The sequence below is a fragment of the Eumetopias jubatus genome, unplaced genomic scaffold, assembly GCF_037043125.1.
Source record: "Eumetopias jubatus isolate StellerSeaLion01/CBP00866 unplaced genomic scaffold, mEumJub1_p1.0 scaffold_8, whole genome shotgun sequence".
NCBI classification, from domain to species: domain Eukaryota; kingdom Metazoa; phylum Chordata; class Mammalia; order Carnivora; family Otariidae; genus Eumetopias; species Eumetopias jubatus.
Genome location: NW_028274814.1, coordinates 30,574,521 through 30,600,441, shown reverse-complemented (window position 1 = coordinate 30,600,441; position 25,921 = coordinate 30,574,521). Strand labels below are relative to the sequence as shown.

Genomic DNA, 25,921 nt, shown 5'->3' with positions numbered 1-25,921 from the left:
ATGAAATCTGAAACATAACAGTGTATACTTCACAAGGTGTATGGCCTGGTTACGAGGAATAAAAAAAATACAATATACAAAGGACTTATCTAATAGACACAGGATAAGTACATTTACTAGTTTCTTTATTTGCAAAACACCTTTTGGGTGGTACTTATAAGGCCTAAGATTATAGTATATATGTAAAAGATTTTACAGAAAATGTGTGTAGCTTTGGATAAAGCTGCTAAGTCAAATAGTCAAGAGACGCCAGAATTCAGTTTTGTATCAGGAATCTCAAGGGACTGTGTAATCGAGACACAGTGATGACATGGCAAAATTAAAGTGAGGAACCTGAATGAGAAAATTTCTCAGGTTCCTCAAATCTAAAAAATTGGGAGTGCAGTTCACACACGTGGGTTGTCCGAATAGTTTCAGACCTTCCACCTGCATACAGCTGTGTCTGCATTTTGAAGAATGACCACCAGAGGGCAGGAGAGCCAAGCTGAAGTCTGCGCGCGGATCCCTGTAATTGGTGTTGTATTAGGAGTATTCTCAACGAATAGGTAACTATTTTTTTTACCATACAATTATTTTTCCTAAATTAATAAACCTATTTCTACAATTACAAGACATTTCCCAAGTTCAGGTGAAGCACATTCTAAATAGTCATCTACCTGATTTATAATTTGTGAATTTTCTCTAAAATCTATAAATAACAATAAAACAATTATTTCTAAAATGATATCTATTAAAAAATACATGCTAGCCTACATTATTGGCCTTCTCAAAGAAATACAAACTTCCAGTTATAAGTCATAGAGATGACAAGTAGCATAGGCAATATAATCATATTGTAATACCGTTTGGTATTACAAATGGGGACTGTTCTTACTGTAATGAGCACTGAGTAATGTAGAGAATTATTGAATCATGTTGTACACCTGAAGCTAATGTAACACTGTATGTTAATTACACTTCAATCTATAAAATACCTCTTTCCACATTACTTCAATTTATGAACTATTTTTAAAAATTAAAAACTTACATATATCATAAAAATAATGTCACGACAGCCAAAATGCCTTTAATTATGTCTTCCACTTCATTGCTCCATTCCCCCAGGTAACACTGCTAAGTTTCTCTGGGCTCCAGCAATGTTCTCTCCATAGCAGGCATGCAGACAAATAGGGAGGAGGGGTGCTCCCATGGGCACGCGCAGAGGAAAGGGCCCCACACGGGGGGGGGGGCGTTGAGCAGAGGTCCCCCACAATCTTAGGGGCTCTCATTTCCAAAGCAAACCCCACAGGAGGGTTGAGCCCTGGCCTGGGTGGCCAGAACCCTCCCTACTTCTCTGAACTCTGGCCATCGGATGTGCCCGGAGCCACTTCCTGCCTCTCCTGGCCTCAGTTTCCCAATTGTCTCAGGAGGGCCCGACACAACTTCACCGCCTCCCCCTTGGTGGTGTGGATGCAGCGTGGGCTCCCAGACCCTGGGTGGGCTTGGTGGGGTGCACTGTGGGATGCGCAGGGCCTCCTGCCCACATGCAGACCAGAGGGGAACCCCTGGGGCGGCCGACCCTCGTGCCCACGGACAGCACCAATGGCACGTGCATCAGACTCCAACTTGTGGCGCGCGTGCGCATTCAACTCACCAACCGCGGCCCGCCCGGCGGCCCCTGCAGTCCCTGGGGGCTGGTGCAGTGAGACCTCACAATCCCTAGCACCCCCAGGCCGCCCCAGCCCAGCCAGGCAGGCCGGAGACCGAGCAGAGTCGGGCGTACCTCCTGCCTTGGTGTGCTGGTCCCCAGGCTCCACCCCGGGGCCAGCTCGGTGCGCGGCCGGGCCAGGAAAACCTGAGTCCGGGCAGGGAGAAGGTCAGGCCGCCCCTTCCCCCTCTTCCTCTGCCCCTCCTCTCGTTGTCTTCCTGGCAGGCCCTGGGGACACAGGTCCAGCTCCGTGGCTGGTGTAAGAGGTGAAGGAGGGGGGGCCCTTCCTGGTCACTCAGTTCACCCCATATTAGATGAGTGGGGGCACCAGCGCTTAAGGTCACTCAAGTGACCAAGCGCAGCAGAACTGAGGCTCTCAGAAGTGGTGACATGAGCTTGCCTGTCACAGGGCTGTGACACAGCCCCAGGCGCTCGGACCCACAGGTGTGCTGTGCTCGGGAGCCTGAGGAGGCGGCCTCCGAGCCCAGCCTTGGCTGTGAGTCTGTCGTGGGTGGGGGGTCACGCAGAGAGGCAGTGCAGCCAGGGGTTTCCGTGGGGGCAAGGGCTTGGTGGGCTTCCTGGGTGAGGAGGGCTCTAGGGGGGGGGCTGGAGCGGGGTTTTAGGGGTACACACTGGGAGGCGCTCTGAGTGCCCCACAGAGTCAGGGGCACAGCAGGGCGGGGCAAGCAGGAGGCACAATCCAGGCCACCTCCTCAGAGCCACAGCGTCCTAGATTTGGAGGGAGCTTAGTGGGCATGTGATCACCCACACCAGAGCATGGACGTCTAAGCAGCACCCAGACATGAGACCTGCTCCAGTGTCCTCCTGCACACAGTGAGGGCTGTGGCGGGACCAGAGGGGCTGCCCCGACCCAGGAGGGCGCTTCCGGAAATGTTGCTGCTGGCCTCCTGCAGGGGTGAGGAGGAGGAGGCAGCACGGCCCCCCTGCGGAGTACAGAGCAGTGAGGGGCTCTGATTGCAGGAGGACGTGCTGCTCGAGGCCCAAATGATGCTGTGGATTGGGGGGGGGGGGACAGTAAGGAGCTCGACTTCCAGAACGGTGGGAGGTGGCAAAGTGAGCAGAAGCCCCAGACTCTTCGGAGTACCCCATGCCAGGAGGCAGCTCAGGGCCTCTGGGAACTGGGTTCTCCGCTCTTTGTGTGGAGATTAGGGAACACCGGCCTGGGGAAGGGAGGCCATCAGAGGAGTGTGGGATGGCGCTCGCTTGCTGTCCTCCCCCGCAGGGCCGGAGGGGCTGGTCCAGGGCTCCCCGAGCACGGCAGCCAGACCCGCACTGCTGAGGCGGGGCTGCATCTGTAACAGGCACAGGACTTGGAGCTGCGGCTGGGCAGCGCCCCCAGGATGCTCCTGCACATGAGCCTGTCCTCCACGCGCAGGCCGGCGGGGTGCTAAAGCCGGAGAGGAAGAGGGGCTGATGGAGGCGGGCCTGTGCTGGATGACCTGGGTGGGACGGGGTTGTGGTCCCCAGAACAGTGGGGACAGCAAGAGCAGCAGGCTCCTTCCAGCTCGGGGGGGGGGGGGGTTCCCGAAGCGCTGCTCAGGAGCCAGGAGAACTTGGCTCTTTCCCTGGGTGCAGAGTGGGGACACCGGCCGCAGGAAGGGGGAGATGGGGAGGGAGAAGATCGCTAAGGCAATGGGACGAGGCAGGAGCTTCACGGGTTGGCCAGTGGGGACCCCAGGGAAATGCTCACCTTGATCTGCTCCCCTTCGAACTGCAGGAGGTGATGGGTTGCATGCTGAACCCACCAGCAGCAGCATGCCGCGGAGGTAGACGACACCCCCGAGCGGGTCCGAGGACCGAGAGTGGAGCTGCCACTGGTCCTGGGCTCCGCATCGGCGGCCGTGCAGCGGGGTGGGGAGACGGGCCTGTGGGCGCCGTGGCTGTGACCTGCACTCAGGACGTGTGGGGACGCATACAGGGGGCAGCAGGGCAAGCGGCAGCCAGTCTTCTGGTTCCCAGGAACAGAAGACACCTGAGGCTGTGAATGGACAAGCGGAGGCCAGCCTGTTGAAGGGCAGGCATTCATGGCAGCGGCCGGCGAGATTCGGGGTGGATCTAGACCCTGGGAGTGGCCTGGGCTGGAGGCTGGGCAGAAGATGCCCACCTGGTCCGGGACACTGCGGTCTGTAAGTACTTAGCTCCCTGACCCGCCAGGCCCCGTGCCAGCTGGCGCTAGGGGACCAACGAGAAGGAATCCTTGGCAATTTTGAGTCCCGTCTGCTTTGTGTGAGGGAGGGTTGAGCTGGGTCCGTGCCTGGCCTTTGCCCTCCTGGTGAAAGTCTGATTCTTCAGGACAAAGACACAGTTGGTGGTAGGGTTCTTGGTGCAGAACAGGCTGGCGTTGTCAGGGGTCTCCAGCTCTGGTGGGGGACGGGCCAAAGAAGGGACAGAGGAAGGATCAGCTGTGCTCCGGAGGTGGCTGCAGGCCTGGGAGAGGGGAATGCATAGAAACAGAAAGGAGATTAGTGGTGGCCAAGGGGTGAGGGACGTGGGCACGGGGACCCCTTCCCGGTGCCAGTGTTCCCCACTCTGCACCCCCAGCTCCTGCGCAGAGCTTCTAGAGTCCCCCAGAGCTGGGAGTGGGCCTGGGGAGACAGGCAGAGTCCGGGTGTCTGCATTACTGGATACAGGATTTGTCTTTAGAAACATTCTAGAAATAGATAGTGGTGATGGGTGCACAGCATATTGAATTTACTTAATGCCACTGAATTTAAAATGAGTAAAAGGTAAGTTTTCACTGTGTACTTTTTAAAGCATAAAATCTAGTAAGCTGTAAAGTATAGGAAGAAGATTTAGAAACCAGCGTGTCATCACAAGGGAGGGAAGGACAGCTCAAGCGGCACCGGCTCTGGTGTGCTCAGGAACACGTGTGGGGGGTGCCAGGTGGGCTCCCCAGGGGAGGGGGCGCCACAGCTGAGCTGGAGATGCACCGGGCCCGGGGCTCGGCAACTAGCCCAGGACGGGGTTCCAGAGCTGGAGTTGGCTCCATCGCAGGCAGTCATGCGAAGGCTGGTTCTAGAATTGCTCTGTTCTGTGGCTGGCCCTGGATTGTGGTGGTGGTACCAGAACTGGGGAGAGAACAGTGATGGGTGTGCTTCCGGTCTGGATCTAGAACCAGAGCGGGCTAAGTCTCTAGCGGTCCGAGTGCTGACGCTGGACGGAGCTCTAATTCTGGAGCTGGTCCTAGCTCTGGGCTCCCCCTCCCTCCCCGGGCCAGATCTTGTGCTAGAGGTGGGGGCAGCTCCGTAGCCACCCCCCCTTCCTGGCTGTGGGGTAGACATTGTCCCACCTGGTCAGCTGTGAGCTCTGAGGGTTAGGGGAGTATCTGCCTGCACACTGAAGGGAGCAGTACACAGGCGCTGGATACATACATGAATGAATGAATGAATGAATGAACGAATGAACGAATGAGTCGGTCAGCTAACCCAAGAGGCCATTGTATCTCTGGTTTTTCACATCTGTAACATAACAGTAGTCACATCCTAGGACTGTTGGGAGGTTGACCCTGAGTCAGTATGCGGGCAAGTGCCTACTGCGTGCTACACACTCTTCTGGAGCCTTGGGAATAAAGCAGCTTGGGTGCAGCTGATGGAGGCAGGGCTGAAATGAGGGCACGCGGGGCCCGGGCTCAGCTGGCAGCTGCAACCGCGATTAGCAGGCTGCCCGCGTCTCCTCGTCCAGCAGCTCAGGACGAACCTGGGTGGGGCTGGAGGGGCCGTGGGCTTGCTATCTTGGCAAACCATCAGAAAGAAACTTCACTCTTCACGTTTTCTTCCTCATCTTGTCCCCCCCCCCCTCGGCATTGCGTTTCATCTCGTGGATGGGGGTCATTCATTTCACCAGACGCTAATGAAGGGAGCTGGGTGGTTTGCAATCTCTGCTCATATGAAGAAGGCTGTGGTGCACAGCCATGGAGGAAGGTCAGGTGTAGAAGCGTTTCCGTGGGATAGATTCCCCAAGCTGGGGCTGTTGAATCAAAGGGGAAATACATTTGTAATTTTGCTACATGCGGCCAGACCGCCTCCACGGGAGGGCAGCTTGGGTTCCCATCAACAATGAATAAAAAGTTCCTCTTTCTACACAGCTTCCGAGTATCCTTGTAATCTTTTGGATTTAGTCATTTTGTCATGACTGAGACTGAGTATACGTCACAGGTGTAAGGCTGTTTATATTTCTTTCTCGTGAACTGTATTTTAATGTCTTTTGCCTGTTTTATATTGTGTGGCTGCTCTTTTTCTTTTTTTTTTAAGATTTTATTTATTTGAGACAGAGATAGTGACAGAGAGCACAAGCAGGGAGGAGAGGGAGAAGCAGGCTTCCCGCCGAGCAGGGAGCCCGATGCGGGGCTCGATCCCAGGACCCTGGGATCATGACCTGAGCCGAAGGCAGACGCTTAACCGACTGAGCCACCCAGGCGCTCTCTGCTCTTTTTCTTATAAGTTTCTAGGATCTCTTTATTTACAGGGGCTTGTTAGGCTCTTGCCCAAGACAGGAGTTGTGGACATTTGTCCCAGCTTATCCTTCCTTCCTTTTTAAAGTTATGGAGTCTTCTCCCCTTGCACAATATTCAGTTCTCCCCAGTTTGATTTTTTGGATTCAATGTAATCCCCATAAAATGCCTCAGCAGGTACCTCTTTGTGGAAAGCAATGAGCCTAGACAACCACTACTCTTTGGGTCTCTGCAGTTTGCCTATTCTAGACCATTCGTACGTCTGGAGTCCTACAATAATATGTGGTCCTTTGTGACTGACAGTCCATGTAGCTTAATGTTTTCAAGGTTCTCTCCATGTTTGTGGTATTTATCAGTAAATCATTCCTTTTTATGGCAGAACACTTTTCTGTTGCATAAATATACCATATTTGGTCCACTTGTTCATCAGTGGGTAGATTTTGGGGATGTTTCCACCTTTTGGTTATCATGAATGATGATGCTATGACCATTAATGTACATAGATTTTCATGTTTTTGGTTCTCCTGGGTGCATACCTTGGAGTGCACTTGCTGGATTCGTGGTAACTCTATGTTTTCCTTTTTGGAGAACTACCTGTTTTCCAAAGGACTGCTATTTTATATTTCAATCAGCAATTTCTCCATATCCTCACCAACACTTCATTATCTGTCTTTTTAATAATAGATGTCCTTTTGAATGTAAAGAGGTATCTGACTGTGGTTTTGATTTGCATTTCCTAATGAATAATTATGCTTAGCAGTTTTCATGTGTATACCTTCTTTTTATGGCCATTTGTGTATCTTTTTTTAAGGACATTTGAGAGAGAGAGAGAGAGTGGGGGGGAGGGACAAAGGGAAAGGAGGGAGAGAATTTCAAGCAGACTCCCCGCTGAGCACGGAGCCTGACGTGGGGCTTGAACTCACCACCCCGAGATCAGACCTGAGCTGAAACCAAGAGTCAGACATTTTAACCGACTGCACCACCCAGACACCCCTGTATATTTTCTTAGGGGAATTTGTCATATTCAGATCCTTCCCCCACTTTTTAAGTGGAATGTTTATATTACTGTATTATGGAGGTGTAAGAGTTGTTTAATCTACATAAGTCCCTTATTAGAAATATTATTTGCAAATATTTTATCCCATTTGGTGGGTTGTCTTTCTCTTTATCGATGCTATGTTTTGATGCAAAAAATGTTAAATTTTATGAAGCCAGCTTATATTTTCTTTTATACTTGTGCTTTCGGTGTCCCCCCTTGAGGACTGATGTTCTCTGCTCAGTGGACTCCAAGTCTGGGCAGACACATTGCTGACTGTGGCCTCACCCAACAGCCTCGGACCAAGCCGACTCCACCTGACCCTGCCTTGAGGGCTCCCCGCTTCCTTTCCACCGACCAAAGGCCCATGTAGAAGCTGATACATGGGATGGGGGCTAGTGCAGTGGCCACTCTTGGTAGAGCCTTAGATGTGGTTTGAGCACTTTTTCCCTCTCTAAAGCCCCGAGCCGGATCCTCTGCCCTTTCAGCAGTTTTCCTGAGCCCCCTCTGTATACCTGGCAAAAGCCTCCTGTGTTCACACAAGCTCAAGTGGGTCCTGCTGTTGCAACTGGGAACTTCCCCTGGATGGAGCATGTCCACGGTGGTCCCTGTGCCTGGCCGAGCCGCCCTAGATATGCTGGGTTCACTGAGAGGAAGGAGCGCTGTGCCTGGAGGGAGCAGGGGGGGCCAGGCTACAGCCCTGCAGTGAACAGCCTACAGACACTGTGGGAGTCGTCTTCTAAATAGATCTTTGGAAAATTGCGCAAGAATCTCTTTTGGATAAACTCCTAGAATCAGCACTGCTAGGCAAATGTAAGCACTGATGGGACTTTGGCGGGTTCACCCTTTCTCTGGCATTGGCTTCTGAGGAATGCGCGATGCCGCGCGCCTGGAACCCTTGGCCGTGAGACCGCGGACTCGGGCGCTTGCGCACAACCACTCCCAACGCCAGGCTTTCGGGCTCGCGGGGGGATGTGGGCGTGTCCCCTGGCCCGAGGTGCCGCCAGCCAATCAGGGCCGCCTCCCGCCGGCGCCGCCCACCGCGCGCGCCGCGGCCTTTGGGAACCCCGGGCGCGCCGGCGCGCCGGGGTGGTCGCGCTGCGGTCGCCGAGCTGCTCGGAGCATGGAGCGGATCCCGGCTGTGGGCCTGGGCACCTGGCAGGTGAGGTGGACCTCGCGCCCCGGGGCGGGCGGGGCCTTTCCCCAGCCGCGGAGGGCACCCGCGGGGCCGCCTGCCGCCCTCCCTCCCCACCCCCCCGCGCCGCCGCCCCTGCCCCCTCCCGAGCCCTGGCCGGTAAATGTCGGTGAAAGGCGGGAGCAGACGGTGGTCAGGCCGGTGTCGGGGCGGGAGGACTGGCGGCCACCTGCCCGCGGGCGCCCTGGGCCAGGGGACCTGCATCCCGAAGACTTGCGGTTTGGGACAGAGCGTACTTCCCTCCCTGTGCGCGCCGGGGGCGGAGCCCTGGGCGCCCTCGTGTCCTCGGACTTTGTCGCCGCTGTCCGGGACGTGGGAGCCAGCGCTCACCGCGAGCCCTCCGCACCGGTGGCTTTGCACTGTTTGCTTAGACGTCGTGTTTAATAAAAGAAGCGATCGGATGAGTAGGCATTAGCATCATCAACCCCGGCTCAACCAAGTATTATTCAAACGATTTCTTCTAAATACTTTACAACTCTCAAAGAGCAAGGATGTAACTTTATTCGTGGGGGCGCACGGCATGCATCTAGCAGCTCAGTAAGCGCTAAGCCAGGTTAAATGCTTTGACTTCCCTGCCCGCCTTCCCTGGCTGTCTTCTGCACCTGGCTCAGTGTGGGAGCCCTGCCTTGCACACAGTGCAAGGAAAACCTACAATCACTGCTTCAGAGGCCAAAACACTCCTTTCTGTTATTGTTGGACTTCAGGTGCACAGACTTGGATCAGTCTTAGCCGCCTCTTCCTGATCATGCAGAGTGTTGTTTTTATGTGGTAGTTTTCAGTAGTGTAAGGTCACAGAGCTACTACCATCAGCTGTCTAATGCCCCAGAAGTGCCGCATCAACAACCAAGCACGAAAACTCACTGTTTTGTGGCTTAGTACTGCTGCGTGCAGGTGGTCAGCTGGGCAGCTCTGGGGATCTTGGCGCAGCTCACTCCCATGTCTGGGGTCTGGCTGGTCTCGGTTGGGACGTTTGGGCTGCTCCACCTGGCTCCACCTAACTCTCAGCCTCTAGCAGGCTAATCTGGGATATCCTCCTGGTGATGGCTGAAGCACAAGGGAGCCAGAGAAATGCACAAGGCATCCTGAAGCCTAGGCTTGGAACCGCATCTCCTCCGCGTTCTGTTGGGCGCAGTAAAACACAGGGACAGCCCAGGTTCAAGAGCCGGGGGAATATAGCTCATTCTGAGTCTGTGGCATCACATTAAATCCATAGATCAATCTGGAAAGAACTCACAACTTTATGGTATTAAATCTGGCTTTCTACAAACATAGTATACTTCTCTGTTAATAAATTGTCCTAGATAGATGGCATCTTCTCACTGTCTCTTCATCTGGTTGTATATTCAGCTTTCCCTTCATTTGTTGGAATTATTCCTGGATACTGGACAGTCTGTGATACTGTTGGAGATGAAACTTCTCTGAAATTATGTCTTCAGCTCATTCGTTGTTGATGCATAGAAAAACAATCTTCTCCGGCGCCTGGCTGGCTCAGTCGGTAGAGGGTGGGACTCTTGATCTCAGGGTCAGAAGTTCAAGCCCCATGTTGGGTGTGGAGCCTAGTTAAAAGAAAAAAAACAATCTTCTTTGGTATATTCAACACATTTCCAGCCACGTTGCTAAAATGTCCTATTCTCTTCGTTTGCCTATAGATTCATTTGGGTTTCCTACATAAATGATCATACCAGCTTCAAATAATGCTACTTTCATTTCCTTTTTTTCTGATCCTTAAGTCTCAAATTGCCTTTTCTGAGCTGCTTGTGATGGCCAGGGCCTCCATTACCATGGACATTCTTGTTTTGTTCCCGATCTTAAAGGGAATGTTTCTGATACTTACACATTTAGCATGATGTCTGCTCCTAGGTTTTTTGGGCTGTGTTTGTTCTTGATATTTTTGTTATCGTTGTTTTAAATGTGGGTATTCCTTACCAGGTTAAAGAGTTCCTGTTTGCCCTAGTTCACTGAGACTTTAAATCAGGAATGGGTGCTGAATCTTATGCAACATTGATTGACATGATTTCTTTTTTAGTCTATTAATGTAAATTATTATGGATTTCCTATCAAGCCATCCTTGGCTTTCTCAGATAAACTCAGGGTGGGTGTGGTATGTTCTTTTTCCATAATATATTGTTGCATCCAATTTGCTGTTATTTTACTTAGGGTTTTTGCAACTGTCATTCACGAGTGAGATGAGTGTGTGACCATCCTTTTAATATTTTTGTCTGCTTTTGATTCCAGAGATATGCTGGTTTAGTGGGATGAATTGGGAGTATTCTTTGTTTTTCCCTTCTCTGAAAGATTTTGTGTTAAATTGGGATGATTTCGTCCTTGAAAATTTTGTAGAACTGTGTGTGTGTTTAACTAATTGCTTCATTTAAAAGATAATTATAGGACAAGTCAGCTTTTACTTCTTCTCAAGTAAGTTTTTCTAGGGATTTTTCCCATTCTTTTCATCTTTCCAAATTGTCAGCTTATAGCTACTGATAATATTTTCTGAGATTTTGGGTCTCTGTTTAATCTGTATGACTGTTTTTCATTCAGGTAATTAAAAAAAAAAAAAATTGGTCCCGTCAGTCTCATCAGAAGTTTGCCCACCTCATTCAGATTTTTCAAAGAACTAGCCTCCGGCTTTGTTGATTTCTGTCATGTCTTTATTGGATGTTCATTCTTGTTTTCAAATTTTCTCTTTCCTTCTAACTTCTGACTGGAGATGGATGCTTCATTAGCTTTCAGCCCCTCTGAATGTGCTGCTCGTCAAGCGAAGACCATCACACACACAGTGCATGGGGTTCCACAAAGGTCGAGTGAGCAGGTGCTTTGTGAACCACGAAGCCCTTTGGGAAGGCTCAGTGCGATGTGTTGTGAGCCCTGGCCGGGCTTCTTCCCTGCTTCCATCCCTTTGCTTGCTTGAGCAGCCCCAGTTCACAGTGAGCGCTTCTGAACTTCCCCAGCCTCGATGGAATCCGTATCGTTCGTGTGGGTTTGGGGAGATGCTGCAGGGGTGGTGGATTATCTTCATGTGAGTATACACCTGTTCACCTTGACCCCTGGACTTCTGGTCTTGTTGGGTAGAGAGTGAGTCTACACCTTCTAGTATCTCAGTTACTATTAGGATTCCTCCTCCATTTCTTTATTCCTCTGTTCATTCAGGAAGCACAGCGTCTGGCTCCGTTATTTGCAGGCACTAAAAATACCTATAGAGTTTTCCCAAAATAAGGAAAGGAGTTGGAATTTGGATTGTGTTTAAATCCTTTCTGACTCTGACGTTCCCTAATTTTAGTGCTGATACTTGCACCAATTCCATGACCTCCTCACTTACGCACCGTTTGAGTCTACAGTTTAGAGTGAAAAGGTGGGATCTCCTGAATGTGGGTGGCTTGCTTCTGTCGTGCTCATTCTGCAGGCGGCTCCAGGGGAAGTGACAGAGGCAGTGAAATTGGCCATCGACGCCGGATATCGGCACTTCGACTGCGCTTACTTATACCACAATGAGAGTGAGATTGGAGCCGGGATCCAGTGCAAGATCAAGGAGGGTGTGGTGAAACGCACGGACCTGTTTATCGTCAGTAAGGTAGGACTGTACACACGGGGCGAGCAGGGTGTCGACTGCTCGGGGCTTGGGTAGCAAGATGGCTGACCCAGCGTGTGGAGGGGTTTCTGGTCTCCCAGGAGCTGGAACCAGACCTGACTAGACTTGGGCAGCTTGGTCCACATGCTGGGAGTGGTGCGGGTGAGGGCGTCCAGGACAGGGTGACGAGCAGAGGGGACAGCCCGTGCAGAGGCACGAGGCGTGGGACAGCACCTTGGGTACAGGGACCTAGAAGAAGCTTGGTGTTCCTGGATTGGAAAAGGGTAGGCAGCGGAGTCCTGAGAAACAAAGTCTGGAGCAGGGGACAGGCCCGATCACGGAGGCCTGCGTGCCTTTTAAGGGCCTTACTGTTTTTCCCATAGACAAAGGCACACAGTTGAAGGTTTTTACGTAGGGAGCTTATCTTCTACAGCAGTGAGACTTGTGTCCTATCTAGGTGATTACAGCCACTGAACGGAGCGTGCATTTGAGCAGGAGGCAGAAGACAGGAGACACTGAGGGCAGTGTGGGTGGGCGAGGGGGGGGTGGCCTGGACGTGGACAGTGGAGACGGTGGAGGAGGGGGACAGCCGTGCAGCCGGTTAGGGGCAGACCCCGGCAGCAGAGTTCAAGAACTCCTTTGCTTTTGACTTTGAAGCAGAACATTAACACCCTGTGTCCAGGAGCCACGGGCCCTCATTCCAAGCTGTCTCTCCCGAGCCCCGAGAGCCTGGGTCGGTCATTGGATGGCGCTGGGTCACAGTGTCGTTGTGTGTAAAGTGAGACTCAGATTTGATCATCGCCTGAGTAGTTTCCAGGTCCAATGTCCATAATTGCACAATTCACTGCTGTTTCTGTAGAAGATTTGCTCTTCTATTTTAGAAATCTGATGATTTCTGTAATTCGTCGGTGCTTCCACAGCTGGAGCAAAGGGCGAGTAAGGGAGAGGCCTAGGTACGCACCTGGCCGAGGACCAGACGTGTCTCCTGCTACCCCAGGAAGGGAGGTGGGTGCCGGGACTGCTTAGGCCAGCCCGAGGTCAGGGGACTAGTGCTCCTGAGCGCATCACCACCAGGGGAGCTGTGCTCATTACTCTAGACATTTGCAAAAATCATGGAAATATAATTTAAAAAAGAAAGATCACTTTATGTATTCACCATCTAGAGAGTCCTGTTGTTAACAAGGTATTTTTAGGGTTTTTTTTTGCTTTTCTTCTCTTTTGTCAATACACTGTGTTTACGGTGTGTTTTTACATCTTTGCATCCCTTCTTGTACTTGTTTTGTGTTTTCTCTCGCTGTGTTGGAGCCTTCAGATTGGCTCCCGGAGGCTCCCGTCACAGTTAATACTAAACAGTCTGATGGGAAGTAACGAGAGGAAAAACCAGTCACGGATTTTCTACTTAGCTGAGGGCGGGGAGGGAAATACCCAAGTCAGGACCGGTGAATGTTCACTCGCCCACCGGACTTATCTGCGCGAGCGTGAGGCCTTCGTCCCCGAGGACTCCAGCATGGCACTGACTGACGTGGGAAACACAATGCAGAATTTCTTCTGAGTTTCCCTCTTCCCCTTTCTGCTCCCAGGCGCTGGGTTTGGTTTGGTTTGGCTTTGGTTTTCTTTTGGTCCCAGTGGATCCAGTTAACCAGATGGCCCCCCCACCAAATAGTTCACAGTACCTCCAACTTCCCTTTAGTAGGACTCGGGCTACAGAGCCCAGTTTTGGAGGTCCCTCCCCGAGGGAGTCCTGGAACCATCGGAGGATAACGTCACGGCCCTGTTGTATCTATTGCCATCTGGGCTTCTATGTTGTCTGTCTTCCCGATACTGGATTTGTGGGGCCAGGGGCAGACGTTGTGGTCACCCTGGCTTCCCCCCTCCCCTCGGCAGCTGTGGTGCACCAGCCATCAGAAGTCCTTGGTGAAAGCAGCGTGCGCCAAGAGTCTGAAGGCCTTGAAGCTGGATTACTTGGACCTCTACCTCATACACTGGCCCATGGGTTTCAAGGTATGAAAGGTGTGAGCGGCACCTTCCTTCCAGGTCACACCTTCCGGGTGGTGCAGGGAGCGTGGGCCTCAGCTCGGGAGAAGCCTGGGCTCCAGGCACCACCCACCCCCCCGCCACCGCCCGCGGGCCCCCATCAGCTCCCTCCTCTGCCTCACAGCCCGGGGAGGAAGACATGCCCTTGGACTGCAGCGGCATGGTGATACCCAGTGACACCGACTTCCTGGACACGTGGGAGGTGAGCCATGGGCTGGCGGGCCTCTGGGCAGGGTGCCGGGCCACCGTGAGCTGTGTTCAGGCACACAGGTGTGCAGTCTGAACGGGGAACACACACCTGACCCAGAAACTCAGAGACCTGGGCGGCCGTCTGCTCCCTTAGTCCCAGCTGGTTCCTCTCTCCGAAATGTCTGTTTGAGGGATAACTGAGGCAGACCTCCCTGTCAGGCTCAGTGTCGACTTGTTTTTTGATTAGAAAACATCACGCAGTCATTACAGAAATACAGAAGAGGATAAAAAGAAAATTTAATAATCCATTTTTCCATTACGCGGTGGTAACGACCACTGCCAGGCTGTAGCTGCCGAGGGCTCGTCTGTAAGGGCTCGGAGCGATGCCGGGCAGCGCGGCCAGGTCTGGGGAGTGCTGGGGGCTGGAGGGTGGTATGCAGGCTTGCAGCCTGCTGCTGGAGTCCAGACAGGAGGGGAGGGAGAGGCCTCGAGCAAAGCAGCGAGCACGGGAGTCGGGGCGAGGGGTGCCAACTGCCCCGGTGTGGAAGGGGGCCGGGGGGGTCCCGCTGCCCCAGGCTGACGTGGCGCACCGATGTGGGGTAGAGGTGGGCAGGGGTGAGGCGTGGGAAGCAGGTGAGGCCACACTGAGTCAGGGAGAGTCGGAGCTGGCAGAACGAGGGGGTACACAGACGGGGAGGATTTGCAGGCCACCCTCTCCCCCTATTCCTCTTAAACAGGGGACTCAGCGGAACAGATTAGCTGAGCAGTCTGGGCTGTGCGGCGGGGGCCAGGGGCCCCAGCCCTTTCTGACCCACCGCCTTGCCACTCGGGAAGCCAAGGGTTGAACTCTGGGCTGTCGGTGCGCAGGGGCGGGGTGCCGGGTGGTGCCCAGGGGGACAGCTGTGCAGCCTGTAGCTGCTGTGCGCTCGAGGGTTGCCCGCTGTGACCACCCTGGACTCCTGCGGACGCTCCCTCCCTGGGCTTAGGAAGCACATAATCTAGGTAGAAAGAGGGGTGAGCGAACAGCAGTGGACGTCCTTGCCCAACACCGTCTCAACAGGTATTCAGAGTAAGAGGAATAATAATAGCTACCATGTTGAGCGTTTACCACTTTCCAGCCCTGAGCTAAATGCTGTGCCTGCATTATTTGATGGAATCTTTAAACAATCCTGTGACATGGACAAGCTTGTCCCCGCTAGCAGGTGAGGACACTGAGGTTTAGTGCGATCATATAAATGCACCCAAGCCCGCCCAGCCAGGGAGAGGTGGAAGTGGATTAGGCCCTGGGGGCAGAATGCCTGGGGGGCGTCCGGGGGCTTTTTAGGGATCGTGGATGCAGCTGGTTTGTGCAGTGTGCAGAGGAGTGAGGGACGTGGATTATCAGTGCAGCAGAACGACCCTTTGTTCTCTTTAGGCCATGGAGGACCTGGTGGTTATGGGGCTGGTGAAAGCCATCGGGGTGTCAAACTTCAACCACGAGCAGCTTGAGAGACTTCTGAATAAACCCAACTTGAGATTCAAGCCAATCACTAACCAGGTGAGGCTTTAACAGGTGGAGTTGGCTTTTCAGCTGTCCCTTTCATGCGGCTAAATAGGAGCTAAATGGGAAACAGAAGAAGGGGTGGGGCACACAGTGGGCATTTTTCTCCTGTGGCTGCAAATGGGTGACTTAGGGAGCAGTTAGGCAGGTAGCTGGCGCCAAGGCAGGGGAGCTGCTCCAGAGGCTTGTCCGGACAGGTGGTGCCCTCGGAAGGCAGGGCGGGGGCTGAGCTGGGTTTTCTCTGCACAAAAGCGGTGAAGGGTCCCGGCGTGCCCTCCTCCCTCACTAACCGCGGTGCTCACAGTGGTGCGGGCTTCCTGGGAAAGCGCCAGGGCCCCCTCCCCTCTCTCCAGCCTCACAGGGCGGGCAGCTGAAAGACCGCCACGTTCACAGCTGCTCCCAGGACTTCTGTGCAGAGAGCTGGCTCGTGAGGAAAGGGCATTTTTGTAGCACTTTATTTTACCTAGATGTTTGCTCAAGTGTCATGTACATTTACAAAGTGCATACACATGACAGTGGAGCTTGATAGATTCTCCTAAATGGAGCCTAGCTGTGCTCCGCATCCAGGTCTAGAAACAGTGTGACCAGCACCGGGGAGCCCCACCACGCTCTTTTTTCTATGGACCAGCCCCCAACAAAGGGCAGTCTCTATGCCGATTACTAAAGCACAGAGTGGCTTTGAGCTTTATGTAGATAACATGACACATTATGTGCTCGTTTGTATCTGGCTTCTTTCAACCTTGTATTTGTTAGATGCTTCCGTGTTCATGTATGACTGGCCCTCGTTCTGATCTCTGCATGGTATTCCGTTACGTCAGTAGAGTGCAGGGTAGTTATCTATTCTAGCGCTGATGGGGACTTGGGTAGTTTCCAGTTTGGGGACATTAAGAATAGAGCATCACGTTCCATTTTTTATTCAAAAACCTTCCTAGCTGAAGTACCACGTGGATACGGGAAAGGCTGTTGCTTGGTGAGTCTCCGCAGGTGAGGTGCCCAAGTGGTCAGCACCCAGAGCAGGAAGCAGAACAGCCTCTGCCTTCTGGAAGCTCTTCTAGCCTCTGTCCCCACGTGAGGCACAGCTTAGTTTCCCTGCCTTACAGCCTTGCGCGCCTAGAATCTGTTCACGTGCGTCATAGCTCCTGTCCCGTCAGGGTTTGGGGCAGCACTATAAATCCGGGGGAGGGCTGGTGCCTCGTCTGTGGGGTGCAGAGGGGCTGGAGGGCATGTTTCCTAGTTAGGGTTCTGAGCCCCCAGGAACATGGGCTCAGAAGGGTTTTCAGAGAGCCCAGTGGCTTTGTGTTTCCACTGCTGCCGATGACCGTGCCCAGCACGCCCCTGAGCTCTGTCCTGGAGCCCGCAAGGCACTGTTGTAGCTCTTCCTTCACCCTAAACCAGCATCTGTTTTCAGCCCACTGAGAACCTGGCATCGTACTTGAGAATTTAGAGAATGTGGAGACAGGAATCCTGCGCTCCAGTTTCTTTAATGTCCATTGGCGTCCCCTGGAGCGTGTTTGCCCCGTGACTCCCCCAGCCTCGTTCGCTCCCCTCACAAGTGTTGATGGGGCACGTTCTGTTTGGCTAGCTTATTCTGGATGCTGGGGAGATGTCTGGGGGCACAGCAGTCAGACCAAACCCGTGCCTTCATGGAGGGAGACAGACAATGGCAAATAGGTACAACATCGAGGATGTCAGTGACTCGGGCTAGAGCGGAAAGTAAAGGACCAGAGCGAGGGCCTCACCGAGCAGGCACTGTCTGAGCGTCCAGGGAACGCAGGTGTCCCTCCTGCGCATTCTCAGTGGCCTGTCACTTCACAGGCGCGGGTCATGTAGCCCCTCAGTGACAGAGCCGAGACATCAATGCGTGCCCTGTTTCCTGATGTACGGTTGGTCTGAATTTTCTTGGTAAGCTGGGATTCTCTTTGTAGATTGAGTGCCACCCGTATCTTACCCAGAAGGATCTGATCCGTTTTTGCCAGTCCAGAGATGTGTCCGTGACCGCGTACCGGCCCCTCGGTGGTTCCAGGTAGGGCTGCGTCAGTGGTGCTGAGTCAAGGCTCTAGCAGGAAAGATGCACCGTCCGGCTGAATTTGGGTAGTTGGCAGAGGGTCTCAGGGAGGAGGGTGTGGGCAGGGCATGCAGGGACCACAGGCACCCTGCCGGGGGCGCTCACAGCACCCCTGGGCCCTGTAGCTGAGGGAGGGAGCTGGTGCTGGGAGCCGGAGGAGAGTCACTTTGAGGGACAGAAGTGGCTGGGAGCAGCCTCTTCCAGAGCTCTGGACTAGCACGTAGGGTCCTCTGCTGGGCCTCTCCGTTGGGCTGGTTCGCAGACATCCCCATCTCCCCAGAACAGAGCCTCCACCTGTCCTCTTTCCCCAGAACCTGAACTGTGTGCTCCCTCCCTCCGCTAAGCTAACGAGCCCCGGCTCGCGCGGCCCCCAGACCAGACACCTGGAAGTCCAGCCTTTCCAATCCATCAGCAACATCCGCTGAGTATTCCGCCGGAGGACCTGGGATCTGTCTCTTGATCTCTGTTCTCGCCATCCCTGCCTTAGTTAACGGGGAGTCCTCACGGGGAATTCTGCTGCTTCTTCCCTCCGGCCAGATTTGCCCCGTTCATGTTCACGGTAGCTGAAGGGAGCATCTCAATACGATCAGGTCACTTTCCTGCTTAAAAACTCCTCAGGTCTTGGCATGGCCTAGGAGTCCCTACTGGTCTGCCCTCTGCCTACTTCTTGCGTCATTTCTTCCTGCAGGAAGTGTGCGCACCAACCACTTTAAACTACGCGGGGCTCCCAGGGTAGAGCGCATTCTTCCCAGTCTCTGTGCCTCTGCACACTGTTCTCTTTGCCTAGAATCTTGCTGTTATTCTTTTTTTTTTTCTGGCTAACTCTGATTTCTAGTATATGGTTGAATTCAGCGTCACCTCCTCCAGGAAGCCCTCCGGACTCCCCATAGTCAGGTTTTGTCCATAGCCCTCATCACACTGTCTTGTCATTAATTTCTTTTCCCACTTGTCAGAGCTGCTTGAGTGCAGGGACAGCGTGTGATGTGTGACTCCGCCAGCCCCTGGCTCAGTGCCTGGGACAGAGCAGGGGCCCCGCGAGGGCTGGAAGCATTTGACTCTGATTCTCTGTGTGTCTCCCGTGGGAAGCAGGCAAGGGGTTTGAACTTGGTAGCAGCAAGCGAGTTGCTGGAAGCCGGGTGGTGGTGTGCAGCTGAGCCTGGGATCCCGGGGCCATAGTGGGCGTTGGGAGCCGCCCAGGGGCGGGGAACCAGCTGAGTGCTGGGCCCGCGGCAAAGGAAATCAGCCATTTAGTTCCTTCAGGAGATGCTGAGCACTGTTTCTAGAGCAGTGCTCAGAACCTACGAGCGGCTTATAGAATGTTCCTGCCGAAATGTCTCTCTGGGGAGGTTAGGGCCTGTGGGACCCACACTGAGGGAGAGGGCCATTCTCTGCATTGGAGCCCGACACGTCCCCAGTCTTGGGCTTGTGCTGGTATTTGAGTTGAACTTTTCTGAACTTGCCATCATCATCAACAATTACTTGGCCATGGGCACACTCCAGGCCTTGCGGCAAGTGTCAGAAGGGCACATACCAGAGCATGGGCAGGCCCTCCGACGTTGCCACCTCGTTCTCGAGAACACACCGAATGACCGTGAAAGCAGGGCATCCGGCTGTTTCCACGGGGGTGTTAGCACTGGTTGTGGCTGGACGGTGGGATTTGGGTGATGAGCTCTCCTGTACCATTTAACTTCCCTACAGGGAGCAAGTACTGTGCTCAAACACAAATCTAGGTTTTATGTTGTGGAGGAAGTATTGTGTGTTTTAAAGCAAGAAGCACACGTTTGACCCCCAACTCCCTGCCCGGTCCTGCTCTCTCTAGTGAGGGGGTGGACCTGCTGGATGACCCCGTGATTCAGAGGGTGGCCCGGAAGTACAACAAGTCTCCAGCCCAGGTAGGAAGGGGCTGCCTGGGGGGGGAGGGGAGGGGCATGCCCTCTTCCTCGGGGAGCCAGGGACTGGACGGAGGAAGGGTTCACTGACGGTGGCCCAGATGACCCCGTGTCTGGAGCTCCCTCGGTTCACCAGCCCAGGGCCGTGCTCCCAGCCATGCAGGCTGCGAGGCCCCGTGGGCGGCACTCCGGATGGGAGCTCTGAGGCCGTGTCCCTCGGCCCACCAGCCCAATGGGACAGGGATGGCCTTTACCACTCTTCCGTGCTCTCATGTCCGACGTTTGGGGGTTGGGCGCCTCATTAATTCTCATTAATTCACGGAATTCTCCATGGGCCAGTGGCAGTCATTACACACACATTGGAGGAACCATCCAGAAAACGCCAGTTTGGTTCTGGAAGGATTTTGGAACAGAAGAGCTTGTAATAAAAGGCTTAGCTGCCCCTGACTTTTGGACTTCATTGCACAATATAATATAGACTATGCGGGAAACAGCTAACTCCATGGGATTTCCCCTTGTCTAATATTAGACTTTTTTTTCTGTAGATTTTGCTCCGATTTCAGATCCAGAGGAATGTGATAGTGATCCCCAAATCAGTCACCCCAAAGCGGATTCTTGAGAATATCCAGGAAAGTGCTTTTCTTCTTTTACTCGGAGGGTTTGGAATCATATGTTAGTTAGCTGGGGGTCTGACCACTGCAGCAAACAGGCCCCCTGTGGCTTTGACACGACAGAGGGGCGGGATGAAGCCACGGCCACAGCACAAGGAACCCGAGAGGGTGACCACACCGGCCCAGGAGCTGGCAAACCAGCTGAAACGGGGAACGGAGAGGTGATGAACCAGGGAGTCAGCCAGAGGCGCCCAGGGCTGCCTGCCCAGCCAGGAGCCTGCTCCCCAACCCTCAGGACCGCTGGCCCCGGGGCTGCCCTGAGCCCTCCAGAACGGAACCCAGCGCCCCCCCGGGGCCCCAGCCCGCCCTCCAGTCAGCACTGCGTGGACACCGAGTCCCTGGTGTCTGCCGGACTGGGTGGAGGATTCCCTCTGGGGAGAGGCCGGGCCCCCGGCCACGGCACCTTCTCTCCCAGCTCCTCAGCGGCGACTAGGGTTGGCTCTCCTGGGAGAAAAGCTCTTATTTTAGGAGTGACTCCTAGTCCTCCAGTGTGTTAAGAGTAAAAGGGCAGACGGAGTGGCAGGGGGCAGCTTAGAATTCTGCTTTAGAAGGAACGGACACGAAAATCACACCGTGTTACGGATACTGTGAGACTTAACGGTCCCGGGGCCCACGTGTCCTCCGGGCTGGCAGGGTGTGGGGCACAAGTGGTTTGGGGCTTTGGTTTTTCATTTTTTGGCTTTTATGAGCAGTGGGGAAAAAATGCTTTGCTGTACCTCTTAACTCTCCTGGGGTGTCCTTACTCCCGCGGGGTGCATGCGGTTCCCACCCAGCCCCGGGCAGCCGGCGTCCGGTGGTGGCAGCCCACAGTCCACGTGCGGGTGCGGAGGCCGATGCTCTGGGGGAGTTGCAGGTGCCATATGTGGTGTTGCATCTGCAGCGCTGTGTCCCCGACGGGCCTGGCTCAGCGCCTTGCAGGTGACGCATGCTCAGCGGAATGCTCACCGATCTGAATTGGCTGTGAACATCTGTTTTGGCTGCAGGTGTTTGACTTCGAATTATCAGAACAGGATATGAACAACATCCTCGGCCTGGACAGGAACTTCCGAATGTGCAGGTTACCCATGTAAGTATGTCTCCTTTACTTCCTCTCACGACAGGGATTGGTTCTTGAAGAGATGCTGATTATATACGTTTGAGGTTAAATTGGGCCTTCTCATCAGTCTTTCCTATTTGAGGCTGGGCCACTGAGTGAAGCCAAAGACTAATTTAATTTAATGTATCAGGGACCTTGAAAGTACACGACTGTAGCTTTTAGTATGTTTCTCTTAAAAAGAATGAACATCTCTATTTTTTATTTGTTTTCCTGTTTTTCAGAGCTGAAAACCACAAGGACTATCCTTTCAACATAGACTACTGAGCATGGCTCCCCACTTCGTCCTCCTGCTGCCCGGACAGGTGCCCCAGGTCTGACCCCCGCCTCTGCGCCGGGTGGCCAGGGAGGGGAGGGACGGGGTTTGATTCGGGTGGGTTCCCACCTGGAACAGAAGCTGAGCTCCCTGAGAAACACACACGGTTCAGCCGGTTTCAGTGACGGAGACAAGCACCATGGGAGCAGTGAGGACTCTCCGTGGAGAACCCTCAGTCCTAAGGACCCTTTGAGCACAGCGTGATGGGATTCTGACAAGATAAGCTATGTGGCCTATACTCTCGAAATAAAGATTGTACTATGGAAATACTTAAATACAAGAGTTGGGATCATCGCATCAGTCTCTACATCTGTCACTCAAGTCCCCTCACCAACCCTGGGCCCGCCTCGTGTCATCTGTGCTCCTCTGCCCCTGCCAGTCCCCCCAAAATCCGTACCTTCACACATCCAGAGAACACCTGGCTGAACGTGGGTGAGGTCTCGGTTCAACAGAGGCTTTTCTTCTTATTTAAATATACCTGGGGAAACCCAGCTCAGAGAGGACATGTGGCCTGTCCCCCTCATGCACTCAGGGTCCAGCCTGTCCACGTGCCGCGTCAGGAAGAGCATGAGGGCGCGCGTCCACATGGGCTCGTTCAGGGCAGCGTGTGATTTGTCTCACTGGGTGGCACTTCGGCACCAAGCTTCGGACCAATTATTATGTTAGATTAAGAAGGCTCATTTTCATGAATTAGTTGCCAGGTGTTTCCCTGTTTCTGTTAAGTGTATGAAAAGTTCTACACAATTGGCTAATAATGCTTTCTATCAATATTTACAGAATTTTTCTATTTAACAAAGTAATTCTGCCGGATTCAGAATGCAAAGAGAACGGAAAAAAGCTCAATTATAGAAAGCAAAAATGGCCTAAAATAGCAGTATCTAAGAAGAATCATCTTTCTAGTGGCTCCTTCTAATCTTTGCCCATGTCCACGACATTATGTAGATAAACAAATTACATAAAGTATGTAACACAGGGGCGCCTGGGCGGCTCAGTCGGTGGAGCGTGGGACTCTTGGTTTCGGCTCAGGTCGTGATCTCAGGGTTGTGAGGTTGAGCCCCAAGTGGGGCTCCGTGCTCAGGGAGGAGTCTGCTTGTCCCTCTCCCTCTGCCCCTCGCCCTGCTCACTCTTTCTCTCTCTCTCAAATAAATGAATCTTAAAAAAATATATGTAACACATATACACATCTAATAAATGGACATAAACACTTCACAAAACCTGCCACACAGCACATGTCATTTGTAACTTGCTTTTTAAAAATGCATGAATGTATATACTGGATGTACAGTTCACGCAACTGTTCACTTAATATTTTGACAAATAATTTTAACTAATCATCCGAGCTTCCTGCCTAGTGTAAATGATTTCCACATCTTACACTGAATCTTCATCACGGTAATTCCAGCCTTGCAGAGGCACTGTTCGATGGGGGGGGGGGGGGGGTTGTGCTGCTTCTCATCTCTACACCTTAAACTTAAACAAATGTCCCTTGAGGGACCACACAGTACTGTAAGTTCCATCACTTTATATTCTACAGGAAAAAAAGGATTACACATTTGTAAGTGGTTTTTTGACTAGGACCACTTGGAATAGCAACACCATGGCAAATACCAGGAAGACGAGAAACACTCGGCCCCACAGAGCTGGGGTGGAGGACGCGTGCACACGGTGAGCCCTGCGCCTCTGCATCAGCTGGGCCAAGCGCGGGCGGCCCACAGCTGCCGTCGCACTGTGCACGTCTGAGAACCCTCCGCAAAGCACGAGCGCGCGGACTGTCGATGAGCAGGCAGGCACCCCAGCTGCGACCCCAGGCCTCGCCTGCGTCGGAGGATTTCAGAAGCGGGTTCGCGGGGGGCGCCGGCGCATTCGCGGCTCTGGCGGCAGGGGGCGCCGCTCCCCCGCCTGTGGGTTGGAGGCTCTACTTGGGGGGTGGTGGTCGTCCGGGGGGTGGGAGTCGTGAAATCCAGGCTCGAGGACGGAAACGGACTGCAAGAGCGCACGGGCCAGCTCAGGGGAGGCGGCAGGGGTTCGTTCCCGAGCCCGGACCGACATCGGGGACGCTGGCTGGGAAGGCGGAGCAGGGGAGCCGACGGGGGCCAGGCAGCTGGGCTCTGTTTGCTTACCCAGCTTCTGAGACTGGACCTCTCCCCAGGCAGCCCAGGGGTTCCGGCGAGGCGCCGCGCAGGCGTGACTCCGGCCCCGGCTCCCCGCAGGTGCGACGCCGGCTCCCCGCGGGTGTGACCGTGGCCCGGGCACCCCGCAGGTGCGACGCCGGCTCCCCGCGGGTGTGACCGTGGCCCGGGCACCCCGCAGGTGCGACCCCGGCTCCCCGCGGGTGCGACTTCTGTCCCGGCTCCCCGCAGGTGCGACGCGGGCTCCCCGCGGGTGTGACCCTGGCCCGGGCACCCCGCAGGTGCGACCCCGGCTCCCCGCGGGTGTGACCCTGGCCCGGGCACCCCGCAGGTGCGACCCCGGCTCCCCGCGGGTGTGACCCTGGCCCGGGCACCCCGCAGGTGCGACCCCGGCTCCCCGCGGGTGCGACTTCTGTCCCGGCTCCCCGCAGGTGCGACGCGGGCTCCCCGCGGGTGTGACCCTGGCCTGGGCACCCCGCAGGTGCGACCCCGGCTCCCCGCGGGTGCGACTTCTGTCCCGGCTCCCCGCAGGTGTGGCGCCTGCCCCCGTCTGGGAATGGCCCAGTCCCGCCTGGTCCACAGGGAGAGGAACAGTGGTTTGGAGGGCTGCCAGGGGGGCCTCTCTCTCCGCGCTGTGGACAGCCTTGGTGAAAAAGGACACCATTGCTCTCCCGTCTCGTGCACATAAGGGCAACGTGAGCTCTGAACAATGGGGTCCATCTTTCTTGATGGAACCTCTACTATTAGTGACAGTTTTTGAACTTACACCCAAATACATGTATATTTTTTACGTATTATATAAACGCACTCTTTACTGATCCGTTATGTACATTATAAAATATGCCGCAAAATAGAAAAAAAAATTAAGCCAGGGATGAAATAAAAAATTGAAAAATAAGAACTTTAATCACGGTCCAAACTCTTTGTTCTTACTAATTTATTACTAACAAATTCTTTTCAAAGCAATAGTTTGACTATGCTTTACATATATATATATATATATGTCAATCTTGATTCAACACTTTGTGATATAGAAATTTGAAATTCTGATTCTAAACTCAGTTCCATTTGAAACATGGTCTTTATGGCAAGCAGCTGGGGCTGGAAATTCCTCACAAAGATGCACTGATGCAAATGGAGAAAGCACACCTTTGGAAGCTCTTAATAAATCATGGCACTCATTTCTCAGTCCCTTTTACCAATTATACCATTTTTGAAATTTGGACTCTCCAATATATGTTAAGTTTTTTGAAGAATTACCCTTTCAGTAACTTTTAGGAGAACTATAAATTTATAAAGATCTCCTGGAGGGAAGTTGGGATTATATTCCAAAGTCCGTACAAATGTGTCTATGAATTGATAGCATTTGAACCCCCCATATTCTCAAGTGGAAGAGTGTATGTTGCTAAAGAAAAGTATTTATGGTTAATCATTCGAATGTATGGGAAAATTAAAATTTGAGTTTAACAACAATTTCCAGAAAGGATTGTTCTTCCCTTGGGGTTCATTTAGACTTTTGAATCCCTCACCCCAAATTCTGAATTATCCCAGTTACCAAGTGGTAACTAACAATGCCAAGTCCTACAACTGGCTTGAAATCCCCATCATTCAAGTTCAGAGAAGGAGGTGTATTGAGCCACCGGCTTCACTGGCTGAGCTAAATCACTCCTGTTTTCAATTCCACTTCCTCTGGGCTGTGCTCTGAGATTGTCCTTGGGATTACTCAAGAACTGGTAGAGGGGCCTATGGTTAGAGTCTCACCCAAATTCTTTTGACACTGGGTTAGAAAAGATTCCAAAAGGAAAGGGAATATGTGGAGCTGAAACCGATTTTCTGGTTTCTTATTTTATAAAGCACTTTTTATCTTGAACTAATTGTAGATTCAGAGTAAGTCATAAGAAATAATATGGAGTATCCCATGTACTCTTTACTCAGTTTCCCCCAGTGGTACCGTCCTGAAAAACTATAACACAGAATCACAGAATCACAAAGAGGAGAGCCACGGGGGACAGGGGTCGGAAGGTCAGAAGGAAGGATGTTT

The 25,921-nt window shown here is 53.2% G+C and overlaps 1 protein-coding gene across 4 annotated transcripts; it reads left to right on the top strand.

The window, feature by feature from the left end:
* The first annotated feature begins 8,253 nt into the window (after positions 1 to 8,253).
* On the top strand, positions 8,254 to 22,020 carry AKR1E2 (aldo-keto reductase family 1 member E2). 4 transcript variants are annotated; one of them, XM_088025822.1, is made up of 11 exons: positions 8,254 to 8,356; positions 11,790 to 11,957; positions 13,794 to 13,955; positions 14,113 to 14,190; positions 15,592 to 15,714; positions 17,643 to 17,740; positions 19,602 to 19,674; positions 20,217 to 20,301; positions 21,327 to 21,408; positions 21,660 to 21,749; positions 21,830 to 22,020. In XM_088025822.1, exons 1-10 carry the CDS (start codon positions 8,318 to 8,320, stop codon positions 21,700 to 21,702), a joined length of 951 nt encoding a protein of 316 aa, XP_087881948.1. In that variant the 5' UTR covers positions 8,254 to 8,317; the 3' UTR covers positions 21,703 to 21,749; positions 21,830 to 22,020. The 4 variants fall into 4 exon arrangements, with proteins under 4 accessions (XP_087881948.1, XP_087881949.1, XP_087881947.1 ...); XM_088025823.1 differs by having other exon boundaries at positions 13,839 to 13,955; positions 21,660 to 22,020; XM_088025821.1 differs by having other exon boundaries at positions 21,660 to 22,020.
* The last annotated feature ends 3,901 nt before the right edge of the window (positions 22,021 to 25,921 follow it).